At 37.6% G+C, this 24,179-nt stretch overlaps 2 protein-coding genes across 11 annotated transcripts in view; one reads left to right on the top strand and one right to left on the bottom strand.

The window, feature by feature from the left end:
- Positions 1-256: 256 nt before the first annotated feature.
- On the bottom strand, positions 257-13,905 carry LOC135467689 (eukaryotic translation initiation factor 5-like). The gene is made up of 12 exons (XM_064745497.1): positions 13,881-13,905; positions 13,614-13,753; positions 8,808-9,048; positions 8,381-8,462; positions 7,697-7,869; positions 6,760-6,876; positions 5,345-5,518; positions 4,358-4,525; positions 3,467-3,628; positions 2,739-2,906; positions 2,011-2,139; positions 257-1,302 (listed from the first exon to the last, which is right to left on the bottom strand). Exons 3-12 carry the CDS (start codon positions 8,883-8,885, stop codon positions 1,204-1,206), a joined length of 1,350 nt encoding a protein of 449 aa, XP_064601567.1. The 5' UTR covers positions 8,886-9,048; positions 13,614-13,753; positions 13,881-13,905; the 3' UTR covers positions 257-1,203.
- Positions 13,906-13,970: 65 nt separating this feature from the next.
- LOC135468379 (kinesin light chain-like) overlaps positions 13,971-24,179 on the top strand; it is a 38,626-nt gene continuing 28,417 nt past the window's right edge. For 2 of the 10 annotated variants that reach the window (XM_064746608.1, XM_064746602.1), the window contains exon 1: positions 23,617-23,858. In XM_064746608.1, the coding sequence (XP_064602678.1) occupies positions 23,827-23,858 (32 nt within the window). In that variant the 5' untranslated portion in view covers positions 23,617-23,826. Of the gene's footprint in view, positions 14,260-15,798; positions 15,838-19,742; positions 20,035-23,616; positions 23,859-24,179 lie in introns of those variants that run through there. The other 8 variants (XM_064746606.1, XM_064746600.1, XM_064746605.1 and 5 more) reach the window with 6 other exon arrangements.

The raw sequence follows: 24,179 nt of genomic DNA, 5'->3' as shown, positions 1-24,179 counted from the left end.
TCACACACCTTTTTAAGTTTAAAGGCAACGAGTCAAAGCATTCTTGTGCTTGTGCAACGGAATAATGCAAATCACAATGATTTCGGGTGTCTCTGTTGAGAAGACTATACATAGGCCTACAATGCAATATAGCAGAGCATGGAAGGGGGAACATAAAGGAGGAAAAGTGTAGTTTTGAAAAGCACATGACGTAACCTGTGGAGAACAATGCATACAGCACCTAAATAAAACTTACCCAACTTTCCTTTGATCAAGCATGCTATGAGCTTCATTTATTTGACTCATTTCACATACTTCTAATAATTTTGAACATAGTCGTTATTTGTATTTCATCAACAATATTATAATATATCTTCAAGCAATAAATATTCCAATCATACATTTTCAATCACAAACAAGATCATTTACACTTTCACAATAAATGCTGTACAATTATAGGCTCTGAAGATTGTATGCTTTGAACACTGGTCGAACCCACTGCCGATAGCTTTCACCAGATAAAAATTTACGTGGAAGAAGGGCACTGGATAAAGACTACAAGTCACGATTACAAATTACCCAACATCTACCAAATTGTTACAGTGCACTTTCAATGTCAAAAAATACCCTTCCAATTTGCTTGACATTTAGATACAGCCAGCATTAAAAACAGAAAATGCACAACTTTCAAATGAAAATGCTTTCATTCCGTTCAAAACAATAGTTCAGACGTCAACACAAGGAAAAGGGCTTAGCAACATTACAAACATGTAGTACATAAAAAACAAATACCACAAAGAGAAGAAAAAAAAACACTAAGATTACAATGTCAACAACTACAGCACGTTTCCAAGGGAATTCCATTTTTGATCAAAATAACAATTTAATATGGACACAATTTTTACCAATAACATGAACAAAAACAATTGAAATTTTCTAGAGATAATGCTGGGGAAAAAATTAATTCAATTTTATACAGTTTTCATCATGAACAAAATTCACAGATCAGCACTTGGATGTCTATTCAGTATATAATCCCTTATGGGAAATGTCAACTAGGTCTGGAGTACATTATCAGAATGAAGTCTCATTCCAGCAGACTGCAGGTAGTTACCAATGACAAATTCTTCTGGTTTCCAACTATAAGTACATCGGTTATATCATAATTTGTAGTCCAGGGTGCCTATAATATCTGGCAGTTCCGATAGTTTCAAGCATTCTCAACTAGATAGCATCAATGTCGAAATCGTCTTCCTCCTCTGGCTCGTCTTTCTCGGGCTCCACAGTGTGAGCTCCCACTTTCTCTGTGGTGGAATACACCACCTAAGGCAAACAGAAACAAAGAGCAAAATCAGGTGTTTACTTTATAGCATAAACCGCAACAACATAGAGAATAAAACTACAGCAGTGACAACATTGTGATGGTTGGCATATGCTCAAAAATAATCTTTGCGAAGAGCAATCCACACACAGGACTAATTGGCATTTAAGAAATGTCCCACTGCCCTTGTGTCTTGAAGTTGGGGGGGGGGGGGGAGTTGGGGGAGGGGGGGGACAGGTGACCTACTGTACAACCATATCTTACAGCTTAAATGACGAACTATTTCACTGAAAAATATTAGCTCATGTCAATTTTGTGGAGGGGGGCAATGAAATGGAGTATGTCTTCTCCTTGTCCTGCATGTGGCCAACAATTTCATAGCAGGTTTCCATTAGGCAATTGCAGTCCAAAAGAGGTTCTGTATGTAAGTATGCTTGGGTTTTAATGTCCTAAAAACAAAGATTATGTGAAGAACAGTAACAAAATAATTTTCAAATGCATATGTACTGTTTTCTCTTTTTTTTTTAATAGGTACTTTAAGGTATAATGGAAGCAGCAAGTTTCCAGAAAGTTTCAGTTAAATATCTAAATTATAACTTCTGTACTTGCACGACAAAAGTAAACTTCTATTTCCCAATGTTTTGAAAGGAATGCCATCATCAGCCACAAGCTTGGATGTGATCCAATATATATTGCGCACTGCGCCTCACCTCCACATTTTCGTCATCTTCCTCGTCGTCATCATCTTCTTCCTCAGCTTCCTTCAGCCAGCTGATGAATGGTTGGGCCTTGTCATGGATTTCCTGGGCCACAGCTTTTGACACGTATTTCTTTGACACCTGAAACATGGTAATAAATTTCACACGTTGAAGTTAACAAAAAACTCTTTCCTTTGGAGAAAGACTGTGCACGTTAAATCATTGAACAGTGGTTCTGATTGAACCACTTATTTGAAGCATGTATCAGATAAGTTACAAATGAAAATGTATGGTAGGTTGACAGAAGCAGCAACAAGTTTAAAAATGTGTAGTTAGCTGCAACATATGCACATTTCAAAAACTACCAACATCAAGTAACATTGTACAAAGTGAACAGTGTGTCAATTTTACTTTCTCTAATTGCCTAGCCTACCCAAGATCTAATATGAACTTATCTATTTACTTGATATGTGCTTTCTGCAGTACAAGAATACTTCACTTATACAATGGCAGCCAGCACTATGGTGAAAGAAACTGGGCACAAACCAGCAGAACCTCATGACCATCTGCTGGTTGCTGAAAGACCCTCCCACGTGCCACTGGCAGATCCAAAATGTACGGTTCATGTGTCATCATTGAAGGCTGGTACAGATGTAGGCTGGTATAGATAAATACAAATCCCGTAAGGTTTTCACTCCTCTGTGATCCCTTATAAACTGGCCATCCTCAAACTGGATTACCTTTGTTCCCCACTCAATGAGGACCTCCTCATCTAGGATATCCAGATCGTACAGAGTCTTCAGGATGTGGGGAACTTTGGGCATTAAGTTCTCCTTATACACATTGCCAATCAGTTGCTCCAAGCCACCAAGCATGTATTTTTGGGCTTTCTTGTTGCCATGACAAAACTGAAAGAAAAAAAAACCAAAACACACGTCAGGAAGACAACCAAAATAAGACAAATTAGAATGTCAACGTCTCTTACCCTTTCATAATAAACTTCACTGTGATATTTTTTGTAACAGCTGACTGAAACTACCTATTTTGTAGGTGAGCCAAACTCCCCTCAAGAGCATTGTTAGTTGGATCTTATTTTCTTTATGGTAAAAAAAGGCTACTGGCATAAAAATAAACTTTGTTGTAAAAAAGTGCATGATGGTTAGATCCATTTGCTTTCTAATGAATTCCCATGACCTTCATCAGGCTGCTCACTGATCTTCCCATGTATGACTTGAGGGTAAGCCAGCTTGAGCGGAGCTTGAACTCAGAGCAACTGCACTGATAAGGTCCTTAAGTCACTGTGCTGTGCCCCAGCACGCTCACCACTCATCCAGACAGGTCCCTTCTACTCCAGAAAAAATGTAAACAGCATAGGTACCACTATGAGATGTAAATCATTTCCAGTTATAACATTAGTTACAGGACCCCAACACAGCAGGAGGAGGATAGTAAAGAAAGTTCTGCTTACTCTCAAGAACAGAATCCTGTGTGTTTTGATGTCCTGCAGAACTTTGTCGGACAAAAGCAGCTCCACCAAGATCAGGGGGCATTTGTCTTTCACCTCCAGACGTTCAGCCTCTGCAAGAATCTCCTTGTCTGCTCCAGCTAAAGTGTCAGCATCTCGCTTTTGCTAAAAAAAAAAAAATAAACCAGACACAGAGTAACATTCATGTTTTAGCATTCTGGACCTTCAGGTTGTACAAAATCTTAGATTTGGTAGCAAGGCTACCAAAGAGCTCGCCTGTAGGAGACATGAATGGAAGTTCAGCTCAATACATATACTTTACTGAAATCTGTGATGGAAAGACCCCATTGTGCTTTATATGCATGTAAAACTTCAGGGCAATACATGCTGTACTATTAGAGATACCACCATTAACATTTTGTTTAAATTTTGATTTAAATACATAATAGACCAAGTCATGAATTTGATACATTACGGTATTTAATATGCACACACTATATTAACGATGGAATATCCCCTCCTAGTGTTATTGTGCTCTACATGTGTGCAAACCCTGAGCTCAATACATACAATACTTTGAGATACCACTCTAAAATTTTGTTTAACATTGCCTTCCCTTTTATTGGACGCTGATGCTCAGGGTACAACATAAGCTGAAGTACAGGCGAGCTAAAGTAAAAAGTGTACCACTTTATTTGTTTCTCTATCACTCCAACTATTAACTTTCTTATCTTTCTGTCAATTTGTTTAATAGCCTTTTTCTGTGAAGGGTTATGTTAAACAATTAATTTTATTATTTAATAATTAATTATTATTATTTAATTGATTCATCTTTGGCACAGTCAGACATGTACGAACTCTTTACAACTCCCGCAATGAAGAACGAGTCCTCACCTCCACATACTTGTAGATCATATTAAGCCTCTCCTGGGGCGTTTTCTCCAGGTCGTCAGAGAAAGCCAAGCCTTTAGCAGCATCGGTCAGCTGCTCCATCCTCATCTTTACGGCATCCTCACTAACATCCTCACCCCAGTCATCTTCATCCTCTTTGTTACCAGCCACCTGAAGCCACAAATCAGAACACCTCGGGGTGAAGTTCTCGTCAGGAAAGGCGAAAAATCCATGTAAGGCGAATCACTATTTGTATATTATTTATAATCAACCAGACTTACATATATGTTCACATGTCTGTCAATCATTTGTAGAAAATTCACACTGGAACTCTTCCAACTCATAACACCTAAGACGAGGAGCCGGCCTCTTGTACAAAGCGATCATAGGTTTCACTGATTTTAACTACCGTGGCTACCATGTTTTTAACATGGTCTTGCTACCGTACACGTAGTTACGATCACTTTGTGCAAAAGGCCCTTGCCACTCAACTCTGGACATTCTTAGTTTGATTTTACAAAAACACCCTTGCCACTCAACTCCGAACATTCTTAGTTTGATTTTACAAAAACACCCTTGCCACTCAACTCTGGACATTCTTAGTTTGATTTTACAAAAACACCCTTGCCACTCAACTCTGGACATTCTTAGTTTGATTTTACAAAAACACCCTTGCCACTCAACTCTGGACATTCTTAGTTTGATTTTACAAAAACACCCTTGCCACTCAACTCTGGACATTCTTAGTTTGATTTTACAAAAACACCCTTGCCACTCAACTCTGGACATTCTTAGTTTGATTTTACAAAAACACGCATAAACCAAGGTTTACAGAAGACCATATAGCAATAAACTCCAAGAAAACATCAAAATTACCACTCAGTCAGGGCCAACTGAACTTTTTGCTTAGTAATCATATACCACCAGATTCAAACATTCTATGTTCTTCCACAAATTCACCGTACGATCTCAGACGGCCCTCCGCCTTACCTCTGGGGGCGCGTCCACCACACCTCCCGAGGCCCTTTGCGCAGCCATCTGCTGTTGGGCGTTGTCTGTATGACCATTGTCCTGATTATCACTTTTCTTTTCCTCATCTTTCTTGTGCTTGTCGTGCTTATCCCTCTTCTTCTTCTCTTTCTTACTTGGAGTTGAGCCAGGTTCCTTTTAATTTCCAGAAAAAGAAAAACAGGCTTGCACAGGCCATATAGAGAGCTGAGTCACACCAATTTAACTGTTGTTTTACGAGCGAACATATCTTTTTCAGTGTCAGAGGAGCAGGATGTAAAAACAAAAATATTAGATATTTTTCCTCATGAACACATATTAACATGTGAGGAAAGCCTTAAAAAACAGGAAAATAATAAACACATCAAGATTGCATAAAATAAAAAGTTGGACTTTCAGTTTTGTTTTTATTGCATTTTTTTAAATATTATATTTGCTTGAGGTTCAAAATTTTTTTTTATAGATTTTTTGGCACATTCACGGACAGTGTCTCCTCTTAAAGCAAGGTTACATAATATAATACAACCATATAATGACTGGTGGCTTATGGACGCATTTACAACCATTTTCTGGTCTTCCCACTATTTTACACGCCCATGTTGAAATCAGGCTCTGTACTGCAATTTATATTGTGCCAATGACATAGGACACAAGCAGCATATATAAATGCATGAGTGTGTGATTGGTCAGAGCTGGATGCTTTCAGTTACGTCATGAAAGGGAATCCAGATAACTCATTCTGCTATTGAAGATATGAACACAAGATAACACCCATCACATGAATTTTTCCACATTAAAATATTCACCATTATAAACAAAAGTGTGATACAAAGCATGCAATTTGGTGCGCTCAAAAATGGAAGTATGAACAGAAGATGGTTGGGTTGCTTTTTTAAATTCCATCAAAGCAGTCTGAAATCTAACTGGCCCTTTGAATTGGTGCTGTCACACAAAACTTTAGATATCTAAATTTTTGAACCTTGAATCAATTTTGAGAGGCAGAGCAAAGGCAGATGGTACAATCTTTACATATGTACACCATGTATGTTCTGGCCTATCCTGGTCTCCCTTAAATGTATGAATGAATGAATGTTTGGGTTTAACTTCGTACTTAACAATTTTTCAGTCATATATTGTGTCTTTTTATGGCATAGCGAGACCATGTCGCTAAAGTGCTGCCACCACTGAAGTATCATGCCGCAGACACCAAATGTGACGCCCAACCCAATCACATTATACTGACACCAGGCCAACTAGTCATGTTTACTTGCTGTAACCTCTCACTGCTGAGCGAGAAGCACCATTTTGAAGTCTTTGGTATGACCCAACCGGGGTTTGATTCGAAAAAAAAAACACTAAGCATTACGCCACGGAAGTGGTACTGTCTGATCACTCACCTGATCAGGAGGATTACGCAGGATGTACGTGGTCAGTTTATGATTCATGTCCACTATCCCAGAATAGCCACAGGCAATGCAGCGCTGCAAGATAATTTGCTTCTTCACGCTGACGTTCTGAAAAAAACAAGAATACATTTCTAAGGAGAGATTCTGTGACGTACATGTCGTGGGGAAGCCTCATACCAAAAAACAGCAATCATTTTTGTTGAAAATGGATAAAATAGCCAAATTTTAATCTTAATCTCCAACACATCGCAACAGAGGAATGAACAAGTTTAACCCAATACAATGAACCATTTTTATAAAAAGAAAAACAGCACTAGAAATCGTCATAACGTTGTTCAAAACAGACAAAAAGGTCCAAAATAAATCCTGATGTGTAAGCCATCAAGGTGAAGCCACTGAACAAGTTTTAATTCAATATGATGAACTGTTTTGAAGAGAAGTCCTGAAGACTGATTTGTGACAGACAGATAGATTAACAGATGAGAAGCAGGCCTACATACACAGTAACAGAAGTGGGCCTAATAACCGAAGTCAAACGATAGTTGTGACCTCACCCTATTGTCAAACTGTAGTTTCTTAAGAAAACTACAGACAGCATACATTCTTATTCTGGAAAGTACAGTACAACGGAGAGTGTAAAAAGATACCAAAATCAGCATTACACGCTGAAATAATGCACAGTGCTATGTGGCCTGGATCTAATAGAGCTTTCTCTCTCTGTGCCACCCCAATCTTAAATAAGACACCCATGGAAACCACTATCTTTGCCATGCAAATGCCTTATCATGTTCCACATAGGAACATGCTCTTTAGGAAGTATTGTTACTCACAATTTCTCAGTTACAAACCTAAACATTGCTGAATGACACTTACACTTGGGTTATAACTGGTGACAATACAAAAGAATATTTCCACATTATTTACTTACCAGATTTGTTTCAGGATTTGAACAGTCTGGACACAAGACAAACTTCTTGATGAAGCCATCCAGAAGGCTTTGGAGTTTGCTTGCATCGTGGGATCCATTAACGATGTAGCGCTCGTTTTTGAAGTCAAATTGTGTTTGAGCGCCGAGCTCACAGCCAAAGAATTTTGTGGGGTCTTAAACAAAAAATGTACACACTATACACAAACTGCATCAATGCCACAGAACATTACACTGACAGACAATAAAGACTAAAGTACCAGTATGCACACTGAAATTAACAGAAGGCTGTGTTTCGCAAGTCAGAGTAGGATTTTTATCAATCAGGCTTCCTGAAGGGGAATCCAATAAGTCACTCATCATTCAGTTGCTTGAAGTCAAATTCTAACTATATTTACTTATTTGTAACGCAAAACTATTCATTTATTTGACTGATGTTTTACTAAGTATTCAAGAATATTTCCCTTATACGATGGAGGCCAGCATTATAGTGGGAGAAAACCAGAGCGCAGGGGAAACCCATGAACACTCGCAGGTTGCTGTCAGATCCTCCCATGTACGATTGGAGAGGAATCCAGCATGTATAACATACAAAAAAAAATCATATAAATAATACAAATAGATAATAAACATTTAATTAATAGTGCAAGCTAAAATGTTCTGTCCTCTATTCTGTGGATGACTTACACGTCGGCGGCCTAGAAAGCGCTTTAGCAACCTCGGCCATGTTAACAATCACCGTTTTAATGCCATTCCCTTTGCCTTCTACCTGTTGAAGATGAAAACCAAAATAAGATTAATAGCATACCGCAGATTTTCAGTTTATTTTACATGTATCTCGGCAAACTGGCCACAATACAGAGTCCATCAAGTCTCTACCTTTACATACACAACATTCAGATTGGACAAACATTTACCTAATCATTACTAATAAAATCTCAATACTGAATCTAACCCTAGTGCTGCTTCTTATTTAAATGAATTCACATCACATATCAAAAGACAACAAAATTTTTGGACTTGGCATCAATTTATTTTCATATATAGCCTTATTAACCCCACAAGCTGGAATATTCCATTCAAGCATCAGAGGACAGCGCAGTCAATTTGTCACCTTGGCTATGAGACGAGGCATCTTATAGCGGTAGAACTGGTCGGACACGCTGGTGTTGACATTAACACTGCCAGCCATGTTGGAAGATGATAATTTATCCTTTTATGTTTCCAATGCTGAACACTACTCTCCGGATCTAGCTGATGTTTGTGGTTCCTGCAGAAATTCATAAACCTTAATTGAGGGGATCCTCTCCAAAGTTGTGGATAACTCTTGGTGAATGGTTGGGACACCAATGGCCCTAAAATGACAAAAAAAAAAAAAAAAGGCTCGATCAATCGTTGTAAAGGGGGTGGGGAGCAGGGTGTCAGTTCAAGCTGTGAAGGTAAACAGTAAAACCTAATGTTACAGAGATTACAGTATAAGTGATTGAAAAAACGCATTTCTACTTAGAAAACTGCTGTGTAACAAGCTGTGGTGACCCTCTGTCTTTCTTACAGGGAAAAACTGTACTGCTGCATTTCCCAAAGCCTGCATGTCAATACCAACATCATGTCTTTTAAGGTTGTTAAGGAAGGTTTACAATAAACCATGTTAAAAGTTGAAAACTACTAATAAGATGAATTTAGTGCTTCATGAGCTGTACTGTTGGACGAAAACCTATGTTTGCAGTACTCATTTCACAAATTAATGTCATAAACGACTTATCATACAATGCTTGTCAAAACCCACGGAACCAGAGCGTTTACTCCAAGTGATTTAAGAGCAAAAAAGGTTTGACAAATTAAGTGCCTAGCGGCAAGAATGATTGATAAAGCCACTACAAGGGTTCACATACAGCTCTCACAGCCTTGTCTTAACTGAATTGTCATAATCCAGGTGTCGAAAGCTGAAACAATTCACAAGTGATTATCTTATGATGTTGTACATTGTTAATTACAAAATTCCCCAGTAGCCAAACAAATAAGCGATATTCAAGATCTGAAGAAATCTTCCAAGCCGAAGGATTTTGCAGGTTAAAGCTTATTGCTATGGATTAGTAGGATTCTCGAGATAATATGGCTCATTTCGAGAAAAACTTACGTGATTATGTGACATATCAAAACCATAACATTTTACCGACATCTTATGAAATAATTTACATCATACATGTAGGATATACATACCTACAACGACATGGCCTAGGGAAGTCGTAAGGACTATGGTTATACTTAGGTGTTGATTTCAATGTGCATTCAGACGTCATTTTTTTTCCCCAAGTTCACATACTTTTACTAGTTTTTCACTGGTTAAAATTGAATGGGGAGATGTTCAATTTGCATACAAAGAAAACAGCGTAAATAAGACTTTATCTTTCTAAATTCTGTCACATCACTGTCATTTATATGACATAGTTGCTCTGTATAATTTGCAAATTTACTATAGGTTCTCAATAATTTCAGACTCATTTTAGAAAATGTATACTATGATGCCTTGCAGGGGGTGTTGTCTTAAGTCGTACACTCTGTGAAGATTGTGAAGGGGATTACCTACAGTCTATCAGTGACAGTAGTTCACATCTCCATCACACCTCGGTGAGCCTCACCAGCTTGGCAAGATGGGGAGAGACACTCCCAGGTCTTAAAAGATTTAACTTTTTGTGATTGGACGGCTGTTTTTTACAACATCATACCAATGTCGTTTAAAACTATTGCACACATTGGTAGACCTATATAAACTACAAAATTGCAGAAAAACAGAAGTCTCCAGAATTTTCGCTTGTAAACACGTGGGTACATCGCATTTGTAACATGTATTGATTAGCTGTGTTGAACTGAATGTCGGCCAATAGAATCTCTTGGATATACACGAAATTTGAAAGCTAATTATTTGTTTTTCACAACAACTAGTGTCATTTTAACTTACACAAAGACTACCTGAAAAAATTAGCTTTTGTTGAGTAAACATTGTTGTGAAAACCGGCTGGCCGTAAAAACACTGAGCGCACGCTAGAAATAATTCTGGAGAAACGATGACAACAGAGACACAACTCCATACAAACCTTTCTTAAAGAAAATCAAAGCTTGGCACAGTTGGACATATATACACAGCTACTTATTTCACGATATTCCCGAGCCCACAATATCGGCCTTAATGTGGAGTGTAGCATACTTTATGCACCTACGCCTATGTCAGAAATGGACACATGTTCCCAGGCATACCAGGCTTGGACTATTATAAAAGTTTTATAGCCTACTGGCTGGTGTCAAATACCACTCAATGTTGAATTCTGTATTGTGTAATGCATGTTTGCCCAAATATGAGGAAATGTCCTGTAATATAATTGAGTGAGTGAGTGCTTGGGGTTTAACGTCGTACTCAACAATTTTTCAGTCATATGATGACGAAGGAATCCTTAGGGTATATGCAATGTACCCTTCTTGTCGCAGGACGGATTTCCACCGCTCTTTTATCTAGTGCTGCTTCCCTGAGACTTACCGAAAGCAAGTAAGCCGCACCGCCCGAGCCATTATACTGATACGGGTCAACCAGTCATTGCACTATCCCCTTCATGCTTGTAATATAATTAAGAATACCAATGTTAATATTTTGTGTCCATTCTTGGGACTCTTTTACTGCCACATTAAAAATAAAACCTTGTTCAAAAGGTTTTTCATAGTAGCTTATTGTTCATTCATTAGCCATTTCATGTACCTGTAAGCCCGCCGATGATTTGGGAAAGCTCCTTATAAATATATTATCAACGGGATACATACAAGCTATGAATTTCTATATTATTTTAATCCTGCTTTTTGTTGTGAGTTTGTTACCTGGTAGTGATTTGTAAAACCGGTACCTGTAGCGGGTGTTGTGCATGGGGTCTTGATTTTTGTAATCCACATACACACTGCATATTTTGTCTCTCATCTTCAACTGAGGAGTTTGTCAAGATACTTCAGATTAAATGAAGTCCAAATGAACTGAGTGACGTTTCCGAGGGATGGGTGTTGAGGTATCTGGTAATGTATTATATTTATTGGCACACAGAACAAATGGTATGTATGGTTTTGCGTCAGCTAATGACCTTCCAGAGCCTCGCATGCTCCAGACCTGCAGGTGCCAGATGAAATCTACATGGTTTGTATTCTCGTCGGAGAACTGGGAAATCAGGCCGGTCATCTTCTCAGCTGGATATAACCATCTGAACTTTATTTTTTGAGCCCACATTGTTTATATAGTTTTTGTGAAATTACCAATGCCATTCACAGCAAAGCGTACTCCTCAGAGCTTGATATTCTCTCAAGGTTGTCTGGTACGCATATCAGTGGATTTTGAAGGCATGTGCATTGTAAAATTTCAAGCCTGGTAAAGCTAATTTAATGACATATATACACGAATGTACACGTATTACTGACTTTTTCTTGAAATGCCTGTGATAACATGTTGCAAAATCAATCTAAAAAGAGACTGCCCCCTCCCCCCTGCCACAACACCCACCCCCACCTTACCGAGACTCGGCTGTCAGATTTACGTCATGTTCCCGCCAAAGTAGACAGGTTGTCTGTAATCAATGGAAAGTCTGCCTTAAAATTAACACGCATGCATTGCTGTCATTTGTGTTTTATCCACATATGCCAGGCAGCATTACCCTTTCAACGATCAAACGGCAATCATCCCCATGTTCCATTCTTGTATACACCATACATGGGTGTGGAGGAAGACAAGCAGTCGGTAGATTAAAAACAATCCTGCGAACATTAAGCCTAATGCGGCGGGGTGTTGAATGCTTCCCTTTAAATAATGCCACACAACCATCGACTTTAAATATTGGATACCAAAGTTTATAGAACACAACACGGAAAGCGTCATGGTAAGTGTTTTGGGAAGGGAAATAGCAAAGATATATTTTCACTACATTGATGTTCTGCTATCAATATTTTTGCCTTTTTGTTTTTTTAAACGAGCGCATATACTGAAAAATGACATTGTAAATTACCTTGTATATACTGTCAGGAAAGGCTGGCTTAATACACCGCGGTAGGTCTATACTCCAGCCAGGTTAGGTGGCACAGCAATGTCACCCACGGTGAGCGCTTAGAGGGAGACTTCTCTGATTTATCCACCTACTTTCAATTTGTTTAAATTAGCAAGTGCCTGTAATTATTGAGAAGGTATGGTATATATTTTTTTTTTTTTAAAGGATTTACTTGTTGTGGAATGCTCTGCATTCCAACTTCCATCAGGCAGCAGGTCGGGCCCTTAGCTGGTTGCTTATACCACTCGAGTTGATGTTCCAAAACATGGTTTATAGTCGCCTTTAAGACAGGTGAACATGGTAAGGGTTGAATGTGCATGTGCCTTAGTCACGTGAACTACATCTGAAAAGGGTCTCCATATTTGGCTAGCCTCATTTGGCAAAGCATGAATGAACTGACGCAGAAAGTTACACAAAAATATAACCCTAGTCTTTACAACGGCCAACGGTTGGAACTGTTTGAAGCTACATTGTCAACTTTCACCAAACGGAAGGGGCAAAATTGTTTACAGAAACCTCACTAAAGTTTCTAGAATTGATTACAAAGTTAATGAAAATAAGGAAGCTGGTGACATGTTTATAAGCGCCAGTTTGGCACTTCCCTTAAAAGTAGAGTAGTAGTCTGAGCACCAAATCACTGATAATGCACAGTGTCCTCCAACAGGTTGTCAACGATTTCACCATATGTCGGCACTTCAAAGCCACGTGGGAGAATCGTCTATATCACCTTGGAACGTGTCCATACATTGGAAGATAACTATGTATACCAATAACAAATTGTATTAGCCACTCCAACATATTTAATTTTAAGATATGCAAGAAAGAAATGTAGTACATAAGGAATACTTTACCGAATTGACTCAATAAAGTCATAAAAACTTTCGACACGATAACCTCGCACAACGAGATGAAAATATGGCGACTGGCGGAGGGGTCGCTAGCCCAATGCTTTCGTTCAAACCGTCTTCTTCGGGTTTTCCCAACCCAGAATCTGAAATTAAGAGCACAGGGCTCAACAGGTACTAATATTCAACAATCGTAACTAACACCCTCTTCAAAGATTGGCGTTTATAGACCAAAATTCTACTTTACATTAAACGGTGTCACAGCATGCTCACCAAATCCCAAATCCTAGTTGCAAATCGCCCGGATAATGAACTCTCGAAACTTCTCGCGAGAAGCACGTACGTTTCGCCATATTTGACGAACCGTCAGAAGATAGGAAGTGGAGACCCCACGAAGAAGAAGCACAGCTAGTCAGATAAGCACTTGAAGGTTTTATTGTAGATTGAACCGAGTAAGACAATGGGCTGGGGCATTCACTATATACGTTACTTGATGTTAAAATGTTGAAAAAATATCGTAGCGGCTGCTAACTTGCAAAGCAATTTCACTGGGAACTTCGGGTCATCGGTCTGCTCGCTGACAGGCAAATCATCCCGTAAATCAGCTCCAGTTCCGGTGCAAAAAACTCGTGATTCACCAGATATCACATAGGTATGTAGTAATTATATATGCTAATTTGTCTTGTATTTTGCGTGGAAATAAGGGCTGGGGTGTAGATAGACTAAATGTCCAGACTATGAATCAGGCATGCGTTTTCTAAAATCGCTAGCTAATATTTCAAAATTGTACTGACAGTTTTTTTTTTCTCTCTGTCACAGATTTGTCATGCTTCAAATGACATATTTTGAATGATCATGCGGTTAATGTTAAACGTTTTTGTTTGTTAACAAGACTTCATCAGTCGATTCAAAGAAATTGATGAGTTAAAAATTAAGTCGGTTACTTTATGCCATTATTTTAATATTGTACTGCAACATGTTAACAGTAGCTGGCTTTTTGAGACTGAATTCAAAGAATAAAATAATAGATACATAATTACCACTTCCACAATGGAAGAATTCTAGCAGGTTGTACACAGAGTACATGACACCTTACACTTTTCATATGTGTTATCTGTTAATGTAAATCATGATAACCCATAATGAGATACAGATAAGGATTAATTCTTTATACCAGTACCATGTGGGTTTTTTAAAAAAAGGAGAAGGTGACTGAGCGCTTTTTTTTTTCTGTGTTCTTTTTTCTGACAAAGGATAAGCAGTAAATAGTTGCAAACTTTAGAAATAGAATACCCTGATTGGCACCAGTTAAAGTATGCTATGGACTTATGAGACCAAAGAGATTTGTTACGTTGAAATGCCTTCTGTCTGCATGATAAGAAAAACTGTACACAATGTGCATGCTTTGGGCTAGACAGTAGATATAGATATATTTAATATTTGCCGGTCATTATTTATTTGTCATGAACATGCTTTTCTTTGCATATTTCATATGTCCTTTATGCTGATAGACTCTTTTCAATACTAAGGTGCTTCAACATGGTCTTATATTAATGTGGCATTGGAATTCCCTTAATAAAGTTAACACATAACTGTACTATTTGTGTTTGCTCCAGTGTAGTATTTTGATTTCTGCAATTTATAAATCTAAAAAATCATAAAACTAAAAAAATATCAAATAGGTTATTTTAGGTAACAGGCTGGGCAATATGGTGACCAACTTTTTTGTCATCAAACTTGTTTTGTTATCTCCCCTTGGTTGGCATTGAAGAAATACTGAGGCTTGTGACAACGGGTTTGCCACGTAAGCATAAGCTTGGTTATCACAAAAGAATCTGAGGAAAAGTATTTAAAAGTTTATTCAACTCTCCACACCCCTTGACAGTGTTTCCTTTCTTTATAAGTTAAATCATTTCATGAAGCAAATTCTATATTGATGTGAAGGACTTGCATACATGCAGATTGAAAATTCATTGTAAATTAAATGTTGACTTTTTTTATAACACACATGTACCAGTCGCAGAAAGTTTTCTTGCTTTGTTTTATTTTATTTTATTTTATTTTATTTTATTTTTTATGTGGCATGGAGTTCATATGCATGTATTATCTTTGCATGAGAAGTTGATTAATATTTGTCATTTTCTGTTGGCATGTTCATTTGTTTTGTTTCTTTTTGGTGTTATTCTTACAGGAGTGATGTTAATATGGATGCAAAAATGGAAGCAGAAAGGTGAGATGATGAGAATAATATTATATACATTAACACATGCTCTGTACATCAGAGCTCATCAAATTTGAAGGGAAAATTCAGACCTAGTTTTACAGTGAATTGATTGATGTAGGTTTAATATAAGAGTAGTGGACCCAAGTGTTAGCTATGAGAGTCATAATCAGCATGGAACAGGGTATTTTTGTTCTTTGCCCAACACATCTATGTGCCAGTCTTGTTTATACTTTTACAGTAATTTCCCTTTCCTTGTACAAATGTGCAAAGGTTCAGTAAATGTAAATTTGCCATGCTTTATTCTCCATACAACAAGCTAATGACCCTTTTTGTATGAGGTAAATATAAGATGTGGATTCAGATGTTCATGTAGGATTAGCCAGGTCATAACATTTCCAGAAAATTACAGTGCATGTAACATTCTACTGACATTTTGCTACTTGTGATTGCCTGTCTGTGCATTTGATTTGCTTGCAAATATCGTTTTTTTTTTTATTAGCGTGGTGATAAATGTGTTTGCTGTTTTTTTACCATGGAAACTGAAGCTTGGTCTAAAACCATGTGCATTTAAGCTCAGTATTAATAATTCTTATTCATGTATAGATAAGATAAAAGTGAGTTACTGACTGTCCTAAGTTTCTAATTATGATGTGAATCAAGGGGACCTCCCTACACGAGTTGTATTACTGGACATGTGACGGAAGCTCTGGGCATTGACATATTCACATGGCTTGGTTTCTTTAGGTCATAATTGTATACTTTCTTAAATTTTATGGTGTACAACTACATTTTAAATGCTGTTATTAGAAATGGATATGGATCGTTATATCTTAAATTGTGAGTTGAGGATTTGTGCCCAGTACACTAGAGACGATTCATATTGTGTGGGACACAAAGCCTGGATAAATTTCTTCTGTAAACCAGGATATGTCAGATAATCTTAATCTGACTTAGTCCTTTACCTTGCAACAGTTGTGTTTGATGGCTTTTGTTAAAATCCAGTGGAGTTCGTAAGGTTTTATATTTTATAGCAAAATCAACAACAGATTAGTTCCACTTGATTGTGTCTTTATTGATGTACACTCTACACCTTTTTGAATATAACATGTATAGAACTGCAGACTCAAAGCAAACACACTTTTTACACTGTTCATTTGGAAACAAAAAAAGGAAACGAATCAAGATTTCGGCTTGTTTTGTAATGTTGAGGACTGGCACTTGAACTTTCGCTGTTGATTTTATTTTATTTTGACTTACAATGGGTAAATGCAGGCAGAAGTCACAGTTAAAGACAACTATGTAATGAAAGGTACATGGTTGAAATACCATGTAGTTTATCCTTCAGAATTAATGAACAGAATTCTTTTTTGCCCTGGTGTGATAATTGTGGCACTTTATGACAGTGCCACAATCTTGCCCTAACACAAGAAACAAAAACAGCCACAACCATAACCATGACAACCATCCTGCATTTTATTTCCTTGTTAATGTTTAATTGATAGGTAATGGTGATTTCATAAGGGCACATAGGAAAACCAACGGAGGAAGGGGACAGGAACTTTGTCAAACTCCCTGAAAAACTCTAGACCCTTGCCTAGCGATTATGTTCACACTTTTTGTAAATGAAAGGTGCAAGTAGTGGAAACAATGTTAATCTTACAAAAAGATAAATGGTGTAAACTATTGAATGCTGTAAACCTCACAGCTGCCTTCATGCATATTTGTTGAAACAGTAGACTATGTTTAATCCCACCCATTTGGTTGTTGATGGCACATTGTTTTAACTGTGGCACTTGACAAAGACTGTCAAGAGACTGTTTTGGCGTTAGCATTTTCATGTAGGTCCTTCGTTGTCAAGATCAAACCAATCAAAATTCTGGGCACAGATGTTTGAAAGTGTATTAGCTAATACTGGGTTTAGTCATACTTCATATTTAAATTTTAAGCCAAACTCAACAGCAAATACAGATCTCATAAGTCATAGTATTACATCAGCAGTTTTAGTTCATATTTATAATAATGTTAGACAATTTATTTAAGGAGAAGTACAACATTGAAGACTTGGCTTAAAGTTAAATCTGGTATTAAGTCGTTAACTAGTTTTGAACAACTGGGCCAGCTGTGGAAACTCAGCTGTCAAAAATCAATCAGACCATTCAGTTAAGTATCAGTACTTAATTTGAGGGTTGGTTTTGATTCACAAGACTGAAATCAACATGGTAATATTGAAAAAAAAAAGATATTTGTTAAGTTTAGACTTGATTTTGCCATTTAAACTAACCATTTAACTTTTTTTTGGTATACATGTACATTAATGTATGGGAAATATTTAGCTGGTGAAAATTCAGACTGCTGTATGAGTCATTCACATTGGTAATGCAATAATACTGGATCTGGGTTCTACAGAATGTATAGCCGCGCATGTCTGCAGACGTTAATATCCATATCCATGTGATAAAATTACAGTTTTAACAGTAAATGCTGAGATGCAATCAGGAGGATATTTATAAGGTATGGCTGTAAGGGAGCTGATAATCTATATTGTCGGCAAATCAGTGTTTCTGGTACTGGTTTTGATTTTTTGTGGAAGGTAAAAAAAATTGTAGGCATTTGTAACATTGATTCACTGTTTTTTTTGTTGTTTTTTTAATGTAATTGTTTACCCCTCTGAGTCTCATCTAGTTGTTATTGCAAATTTAAGTGTTTACAGTTTAGGTTTCAGGTGCACCATGCCTTGCTTTCTTGGTTTGGATGAAAAAAATGAGTTAAAAATCATACATTTATTAGTTTGATTAAATATGCAAGCTGGTAGTCAAGGTTATAATTCTGGTATTATGGTATGAGTTCCCAGTGATGCCAGCCAAGGAATCTCTCCCTTCATCTTTGAAATGTATAAAGAATAAAGAATGTAATTGAGGTTGATATTGATGTCAAGAGTCAGGATTAAAACACTTCACTCCTGTCAGATTAGTGTGGCTATGAAAGTTGTAAAAGTTTACTTTTGGCACAAAGGAGAAACATGAAGTCCAAATGGTATCTAGACAGTTATCAATATTCAGACAGGTATGAATGGTTAGTGATCGCCAGAACATTTATGATTAGACAGATGATTTCATTCCCTTTGCTTTCATTGCTTATTTGAACGTTATTATTCTCATGATTACGGCATGTAAAGTAAACACCTTAGAGTAAACATCTTGAAGTAAAGATGCAAGTAAAGTATTCAAGTGTTAGTAGTTATTTCACTAAAAGTTGTGTTTTTCCTCAGTGTCAGATTTTGTTCTGTTGAAGCAGTAGTTGCCAGAAGGTGGTATGCCTTAGAGGTATAGAAGCAAACATCCGAGTAATTAGCAAAAGCTACTTCCTATTGTGATATAACATGTCTGTAAGTCAGAAATAGGACGTACATGTAGAAAAGCATGGGTGTCATGGCAACAGCAGTTGTGGTAGGGCTCTCTTAGTCAGTTATTGATCAGCTTCCTTTATTGGAATGTGTGGATATTCTGCCAGACAGCGTAATTTCTCTATTATGGGTAGACGGCAATCCTGGTGTATGATATAGCCCCAAGCTGATATTTTCTAACATTTGCTCAATGGCGAAACTAATAAACTTAAGTATGTACAGAGATGGGATGTGTTAGATATACATGTAGATGAAGTATCCAGGTAGTCATGATAGAAGCATATTATGCTGATGTCTCACAGTTGTACTACTTAATTATAATGATGCATATGTTAAATTGACTTATTATTTTTATGGCAAATGAGCTCTTTTCAACCTTTTCATGGTGGCTATTTTTTTTTTTTTTTGCCTATGAATGAAATTCACAGGTAGATTTTTTAGCCGATGGCATAGAGAAAGGTTGTAGTGGACTGAGGTTCTGCAAGCACAAGAAAACAGTTATGTCATTCCTCCAATAGTCTGGCCAAATTGCACCTGCTGTAGGTCGTTCAGAACAACACACACGATAAACACTCTGTGCCTGACTGCCAAGTACATACATATCCTTTGCGCGTTTGAGGCAGATGGTTAGACTTGCGGAGCTGTGAAGGTACAAACCTACCTACATGTACATGCAGTGTCTCAGCCAGGTGTCTACCTACCTGACCACATATTGATACCTTGGGGGTTTAATCCTTAAGTTATCCTACCGTGGTTTTCATAGCTGGCTGATCTACAGGAAGACTGATGCGTGTGGACGGGTAGGTACCACTTCTCTGTCTGTTCTTACATGTTGAATATATGTAGGTCATGTCTAAGTATGTATTGCGTATAAACCTGGTATTTCTTTCATTCTGCTTTTTTAACATATGGCACGTGGTTCTCACAAATTTGTTTTTTTAAGATTGTGCCTGATTGTAGTCCTAAAGATACATGTGCCTAAAGATACGGCACATTTGAATACTGACAAGGAAGGTTACAGGTTCATTTTGAATATGCACCGTGTGTAAAATTTTAGGATAAATTTTTCAGCACGATGATTGTACTAAATTTGTCAGTGTTCATGCTGTGTTCATTTGACAGATCACATCATGGAGAGTGACAAGAGGGTATGTGAAATGGTAGTAATGTGCCAGTGTTCATACTGCTCCTTGAAATTCCTGGAAAAGGCTTTAATATTGTTCACAGGTTTCCAAGTCCGTCAGCAGTCTTGAAAAAGGGGTTTTGGGTGAAGGGCTTGAAGTTTCAGTCTTGAATATTGCATTGCATTGCATTTTGTTTGATAATGATGTTTGATAATAATGACTAAATAAGCTAACAGGCCTGTATAAATCTTCTCATGAAGTGTTGTACTAAAAGGAATAGGATAGGACTGGAAAATATAGGATATGACGTCCTTGAAAGATAGAGTTTTTTCATGTTTGGTTGCCGGATGTATATTACTATAAACTGTGCTATTTGGTGATGCCAACACATAGTAGAGTAAACTTACATGACGGTGTGGTGTAACTAAATGGATTGGTTTAAAATGAATGAAAGGGTGTAAATGTGCCCCTCATGTACACAGTCGGTAATAGATGATGTAAAAGCTGGTTATTTGTGTGGTGTTAAAGGATGGGGACAAGAAGTCAATGCTAACATCCATGATGGTGACGGTGTATTTCCGATTGATGGATAGATCTGACAAAATTTTGTAAGTTAACACTTTTGAGGGAGAGCGTATTGGTGAATTTACATTCTTGAAGGAACATTTTATGATAAACTGTGTACTATTGATGAGATACATGTAGTGGGCCTTCATGCATTGAGTGTTTGATTGTAAAATAGTAAACCACTGAATTTATTTGGATGAGTGGAGAATAAGTTACTGTCATCATTTGGAAGTAAGTTTATAAATGGCAGGGCGGGGCCTGCTTAATGTGAAAATTCTGAGGGGAAATACAACTTTTTGGCTTTATGAGGATAATTGTTACTTTTGGTGATTGACTTATATATTAATAATGAAAACCTTGTGTTTGCACATAGCGTGTCGTTCAATCAGTGTGGTAAATTTATTCCCCGGAATCCCGGAATATCAGCTTGTACTTCATTTTGAACATGTTGACACAAAACCTTAATGCTCACGCCTCCATTTTACAAAGAACACGTACATTTAGCACTACATTTGTGTAACTACCATCACCATGGCAACATTATATCCACAGTACTGGTAGATATGGACACGGAATGCTACATGCGCTTTGTGAAACTGGCCTCAGGTCTTTTTATAATAACTCAGGGAAGCTATGAATCTTAGCAAAGTTTTGCTTTAAAAAGCTACAAGAAGGTCATGTGTATGAATTTTCATGATAAAATGCATCATAGTGTTGTAGTTGTACATTTTTGAACATTAAGTGCATGCGTAATTTGTTGGGAACATATATCTCTTGCGTCTTGCACATTTTATTTTTTTGTTTATATGTGTCGGGGGGTGATTTTTTGTGAGAATGAAATAATGATTAGTAAAACCGTATGAAGAAGTTGTTGGAGGTTGTGTAAACATGCTATTCTTCAATATTAGGCATGAGGATTTCACAGAAACAATCATTCTGTTACCATGTCAGTTCCCAGGTTTAAAAATCATGGAAAGTGCGTTTCTCACGAAAATAAAAAGTTTTGGCAATACAGTACTGCTGGTCAACAGCGTAAATCTGGAATATGTGTGCTCAAAGGCCAGAAAGAAAGAACATGTACATGTATGTGTAACCAGCCCCAGGTCTGTTCCGTCTATGAAACACCTTGTTGTCTCCCTTTGTGGACTTAGCTCCCTTGATAATGGAGAAAATTGCTAGGTGGGTGAGATGCAATAATTATAATCAGGTGTTGCCACAGACCTTCACGAAAACATGGACATCAGTTTAATTTAGTAGAAGTGGTTTAAGAAAGTCTGGAATCCAAGGCAGTGTGAGGATTTCTGTTATTATATCCTGGTATTTTTCACAAAGAGCTGTAACTGCTACTTTTGCAGGAAGATTGACCTTCTGTGCTATATTACACATAGTAGGTGTGTGATTTCAAAACAGAAAATGATCTGAGTCCAAGTGTTCTATTAAGTGTCATAGGTTTAATGTTTCATAGAGCATGTTATAGTGTATAATACAACTGTAGCACATACTGTTATCATACGATGACTCAAAAATATATAATAAAAAAAAAAAAAATATGTTCATTTATCTTGAAGTAGAAAATCTGCTCAGTCATGACTACAGCAGAAAAGAAATTAGACCTGGGTAATTTTGTGTTACTGAGGCTGATATTTGAGGGGCGGAGACTTGTGCTGCACCAAATAAAACCAGCGAGGGGTCTGTATTAGACATGTTAAAATACGTGTTATATGTACTGTGTGTATATTACTTTTGAAAGGTGAATTAATGAAATTTAATAAAATTTGTATTGAGATAAATAAACAGGCTTTTCTATTTCATTTATTGGGTTCAGAATTTTTTTAAAAAATGATAGCCAAGCTACTGTACCTGTGATATCTGTCTTGCATAATGGAGGTAAATATATATTAATTATTGTCCAGTTTTTGTGAGAACTGTGCTGATGTTGGGAACCTTGTGCATTAGTGTCATTGGGTGCTTATTGACATCTAGTGACACTGTAGTATGTTAGCATATTATAATGATTTATAAATGTTGAGGATCAATGCATGCACTGATGATCATAATGTATTCGTCTGGGAGCAGACGTTTAATTATTGGACTGATGTGTTGTTCTGTTGGTCATACAGCAACTGTCAGCCTCTTATCCCAACACCTGGTTGTTGAGAGTCAACCAAGCATGACCCACACTACCTCCTCCCCATTCTACACATTTCATTGTTATTCCCATAGCTGTTTACATTTCTTGAGGCTGAAAGACAATATGCTTGGGAATGTGTAAGGTTTTTAAGATTAAGGATTTGCGAAATCAACATGGCGCTGGTGAATTGGGGCTGTGTACCCCACAGCCAAGCTAATGAAGGCATTGAGGGAGCTGATTCGCCACTGGTGATGTCAGCACATTATAATAATACTGCTGTGGCCTGATCAATGCCCTGGCCTACACTGAACACAAAAATCAATATCCATCTGTGCAGCATTTTGTTAAGGGTTCTGCCCGTTAGCTGTGGACTGTATTCTCCACAGTTTGCCCAGACTCCTAGTCAGCTGGCCAAGTCTATTTCATCTGCAGAGGGGTGTTGTGGTGATATTACCAACATTTATGGTGATATTTGGAGGGAAAGACCTTTTTCTAAGGCTGGATGACTGGTAATTCTGTGGATTCCACCCTCGTTTTGGTGTGAATATTGTGGCATTGGGTCATGTTGGATGAGTAATGAGTCCATGACTATTGCCTAGACCCTCCCTGTTATCATATCTCACTGCCAGCCATTCCCCGTGTGCCATGAATTAACCATAGTTGATGGGGAGATGTCCTGTGTTTCACCGGTCAATTCACTCTGCCATGTTGCTTTCAGGAGGGCATGAAACAGATATAGGTGCAGTAGTCTTTAGTCTCAGTTTGAAACCATGGAATCAAAAACAGCTCGAGCATATAAAATGTAAGTATGGCCCAGCTGAGAGCATGTTCTCCATTTTACACAGACATCTACATGTATGTAATACTGTCAAGCTGGCGTGCTGTGTGGCTACTTCCTCTATTTGCTGTACCGCTGTTAGCCATACATTTCTCTGTACTGTATTATGTTTTAGTTTAATGAGACCATTGTCTGTATGTGTCTATATGAATGTGCCATTGGGCAATATTAGGTCAGAAGGACGGATGATTCATACAGCATGTTGGGACGACCTACAGGTCAATACTGCTCGCAGAATAGATTGTTAACCGCCCGAGTGCTGTATATGTATGTTGTAAACCTCAA

This window comes from Liolophura sinensis, chromosome 6 (assembly GCF_032854445.1).
Source record: "Liolophura sinensis isolate JHLJ2023 chromosome 6, CUHK_Ljap_v2, whole genome shotgun sequence".
Lineage (NCBI taxonomy): Eukaryota > Metazoa > Mollusca > Polyplacophora > Chitonida > Chitonidae > Liolophura > Liolophura sinensis.
This window is presented reverse-complemented; position numbering and strand designations above follow the sequence as displayed.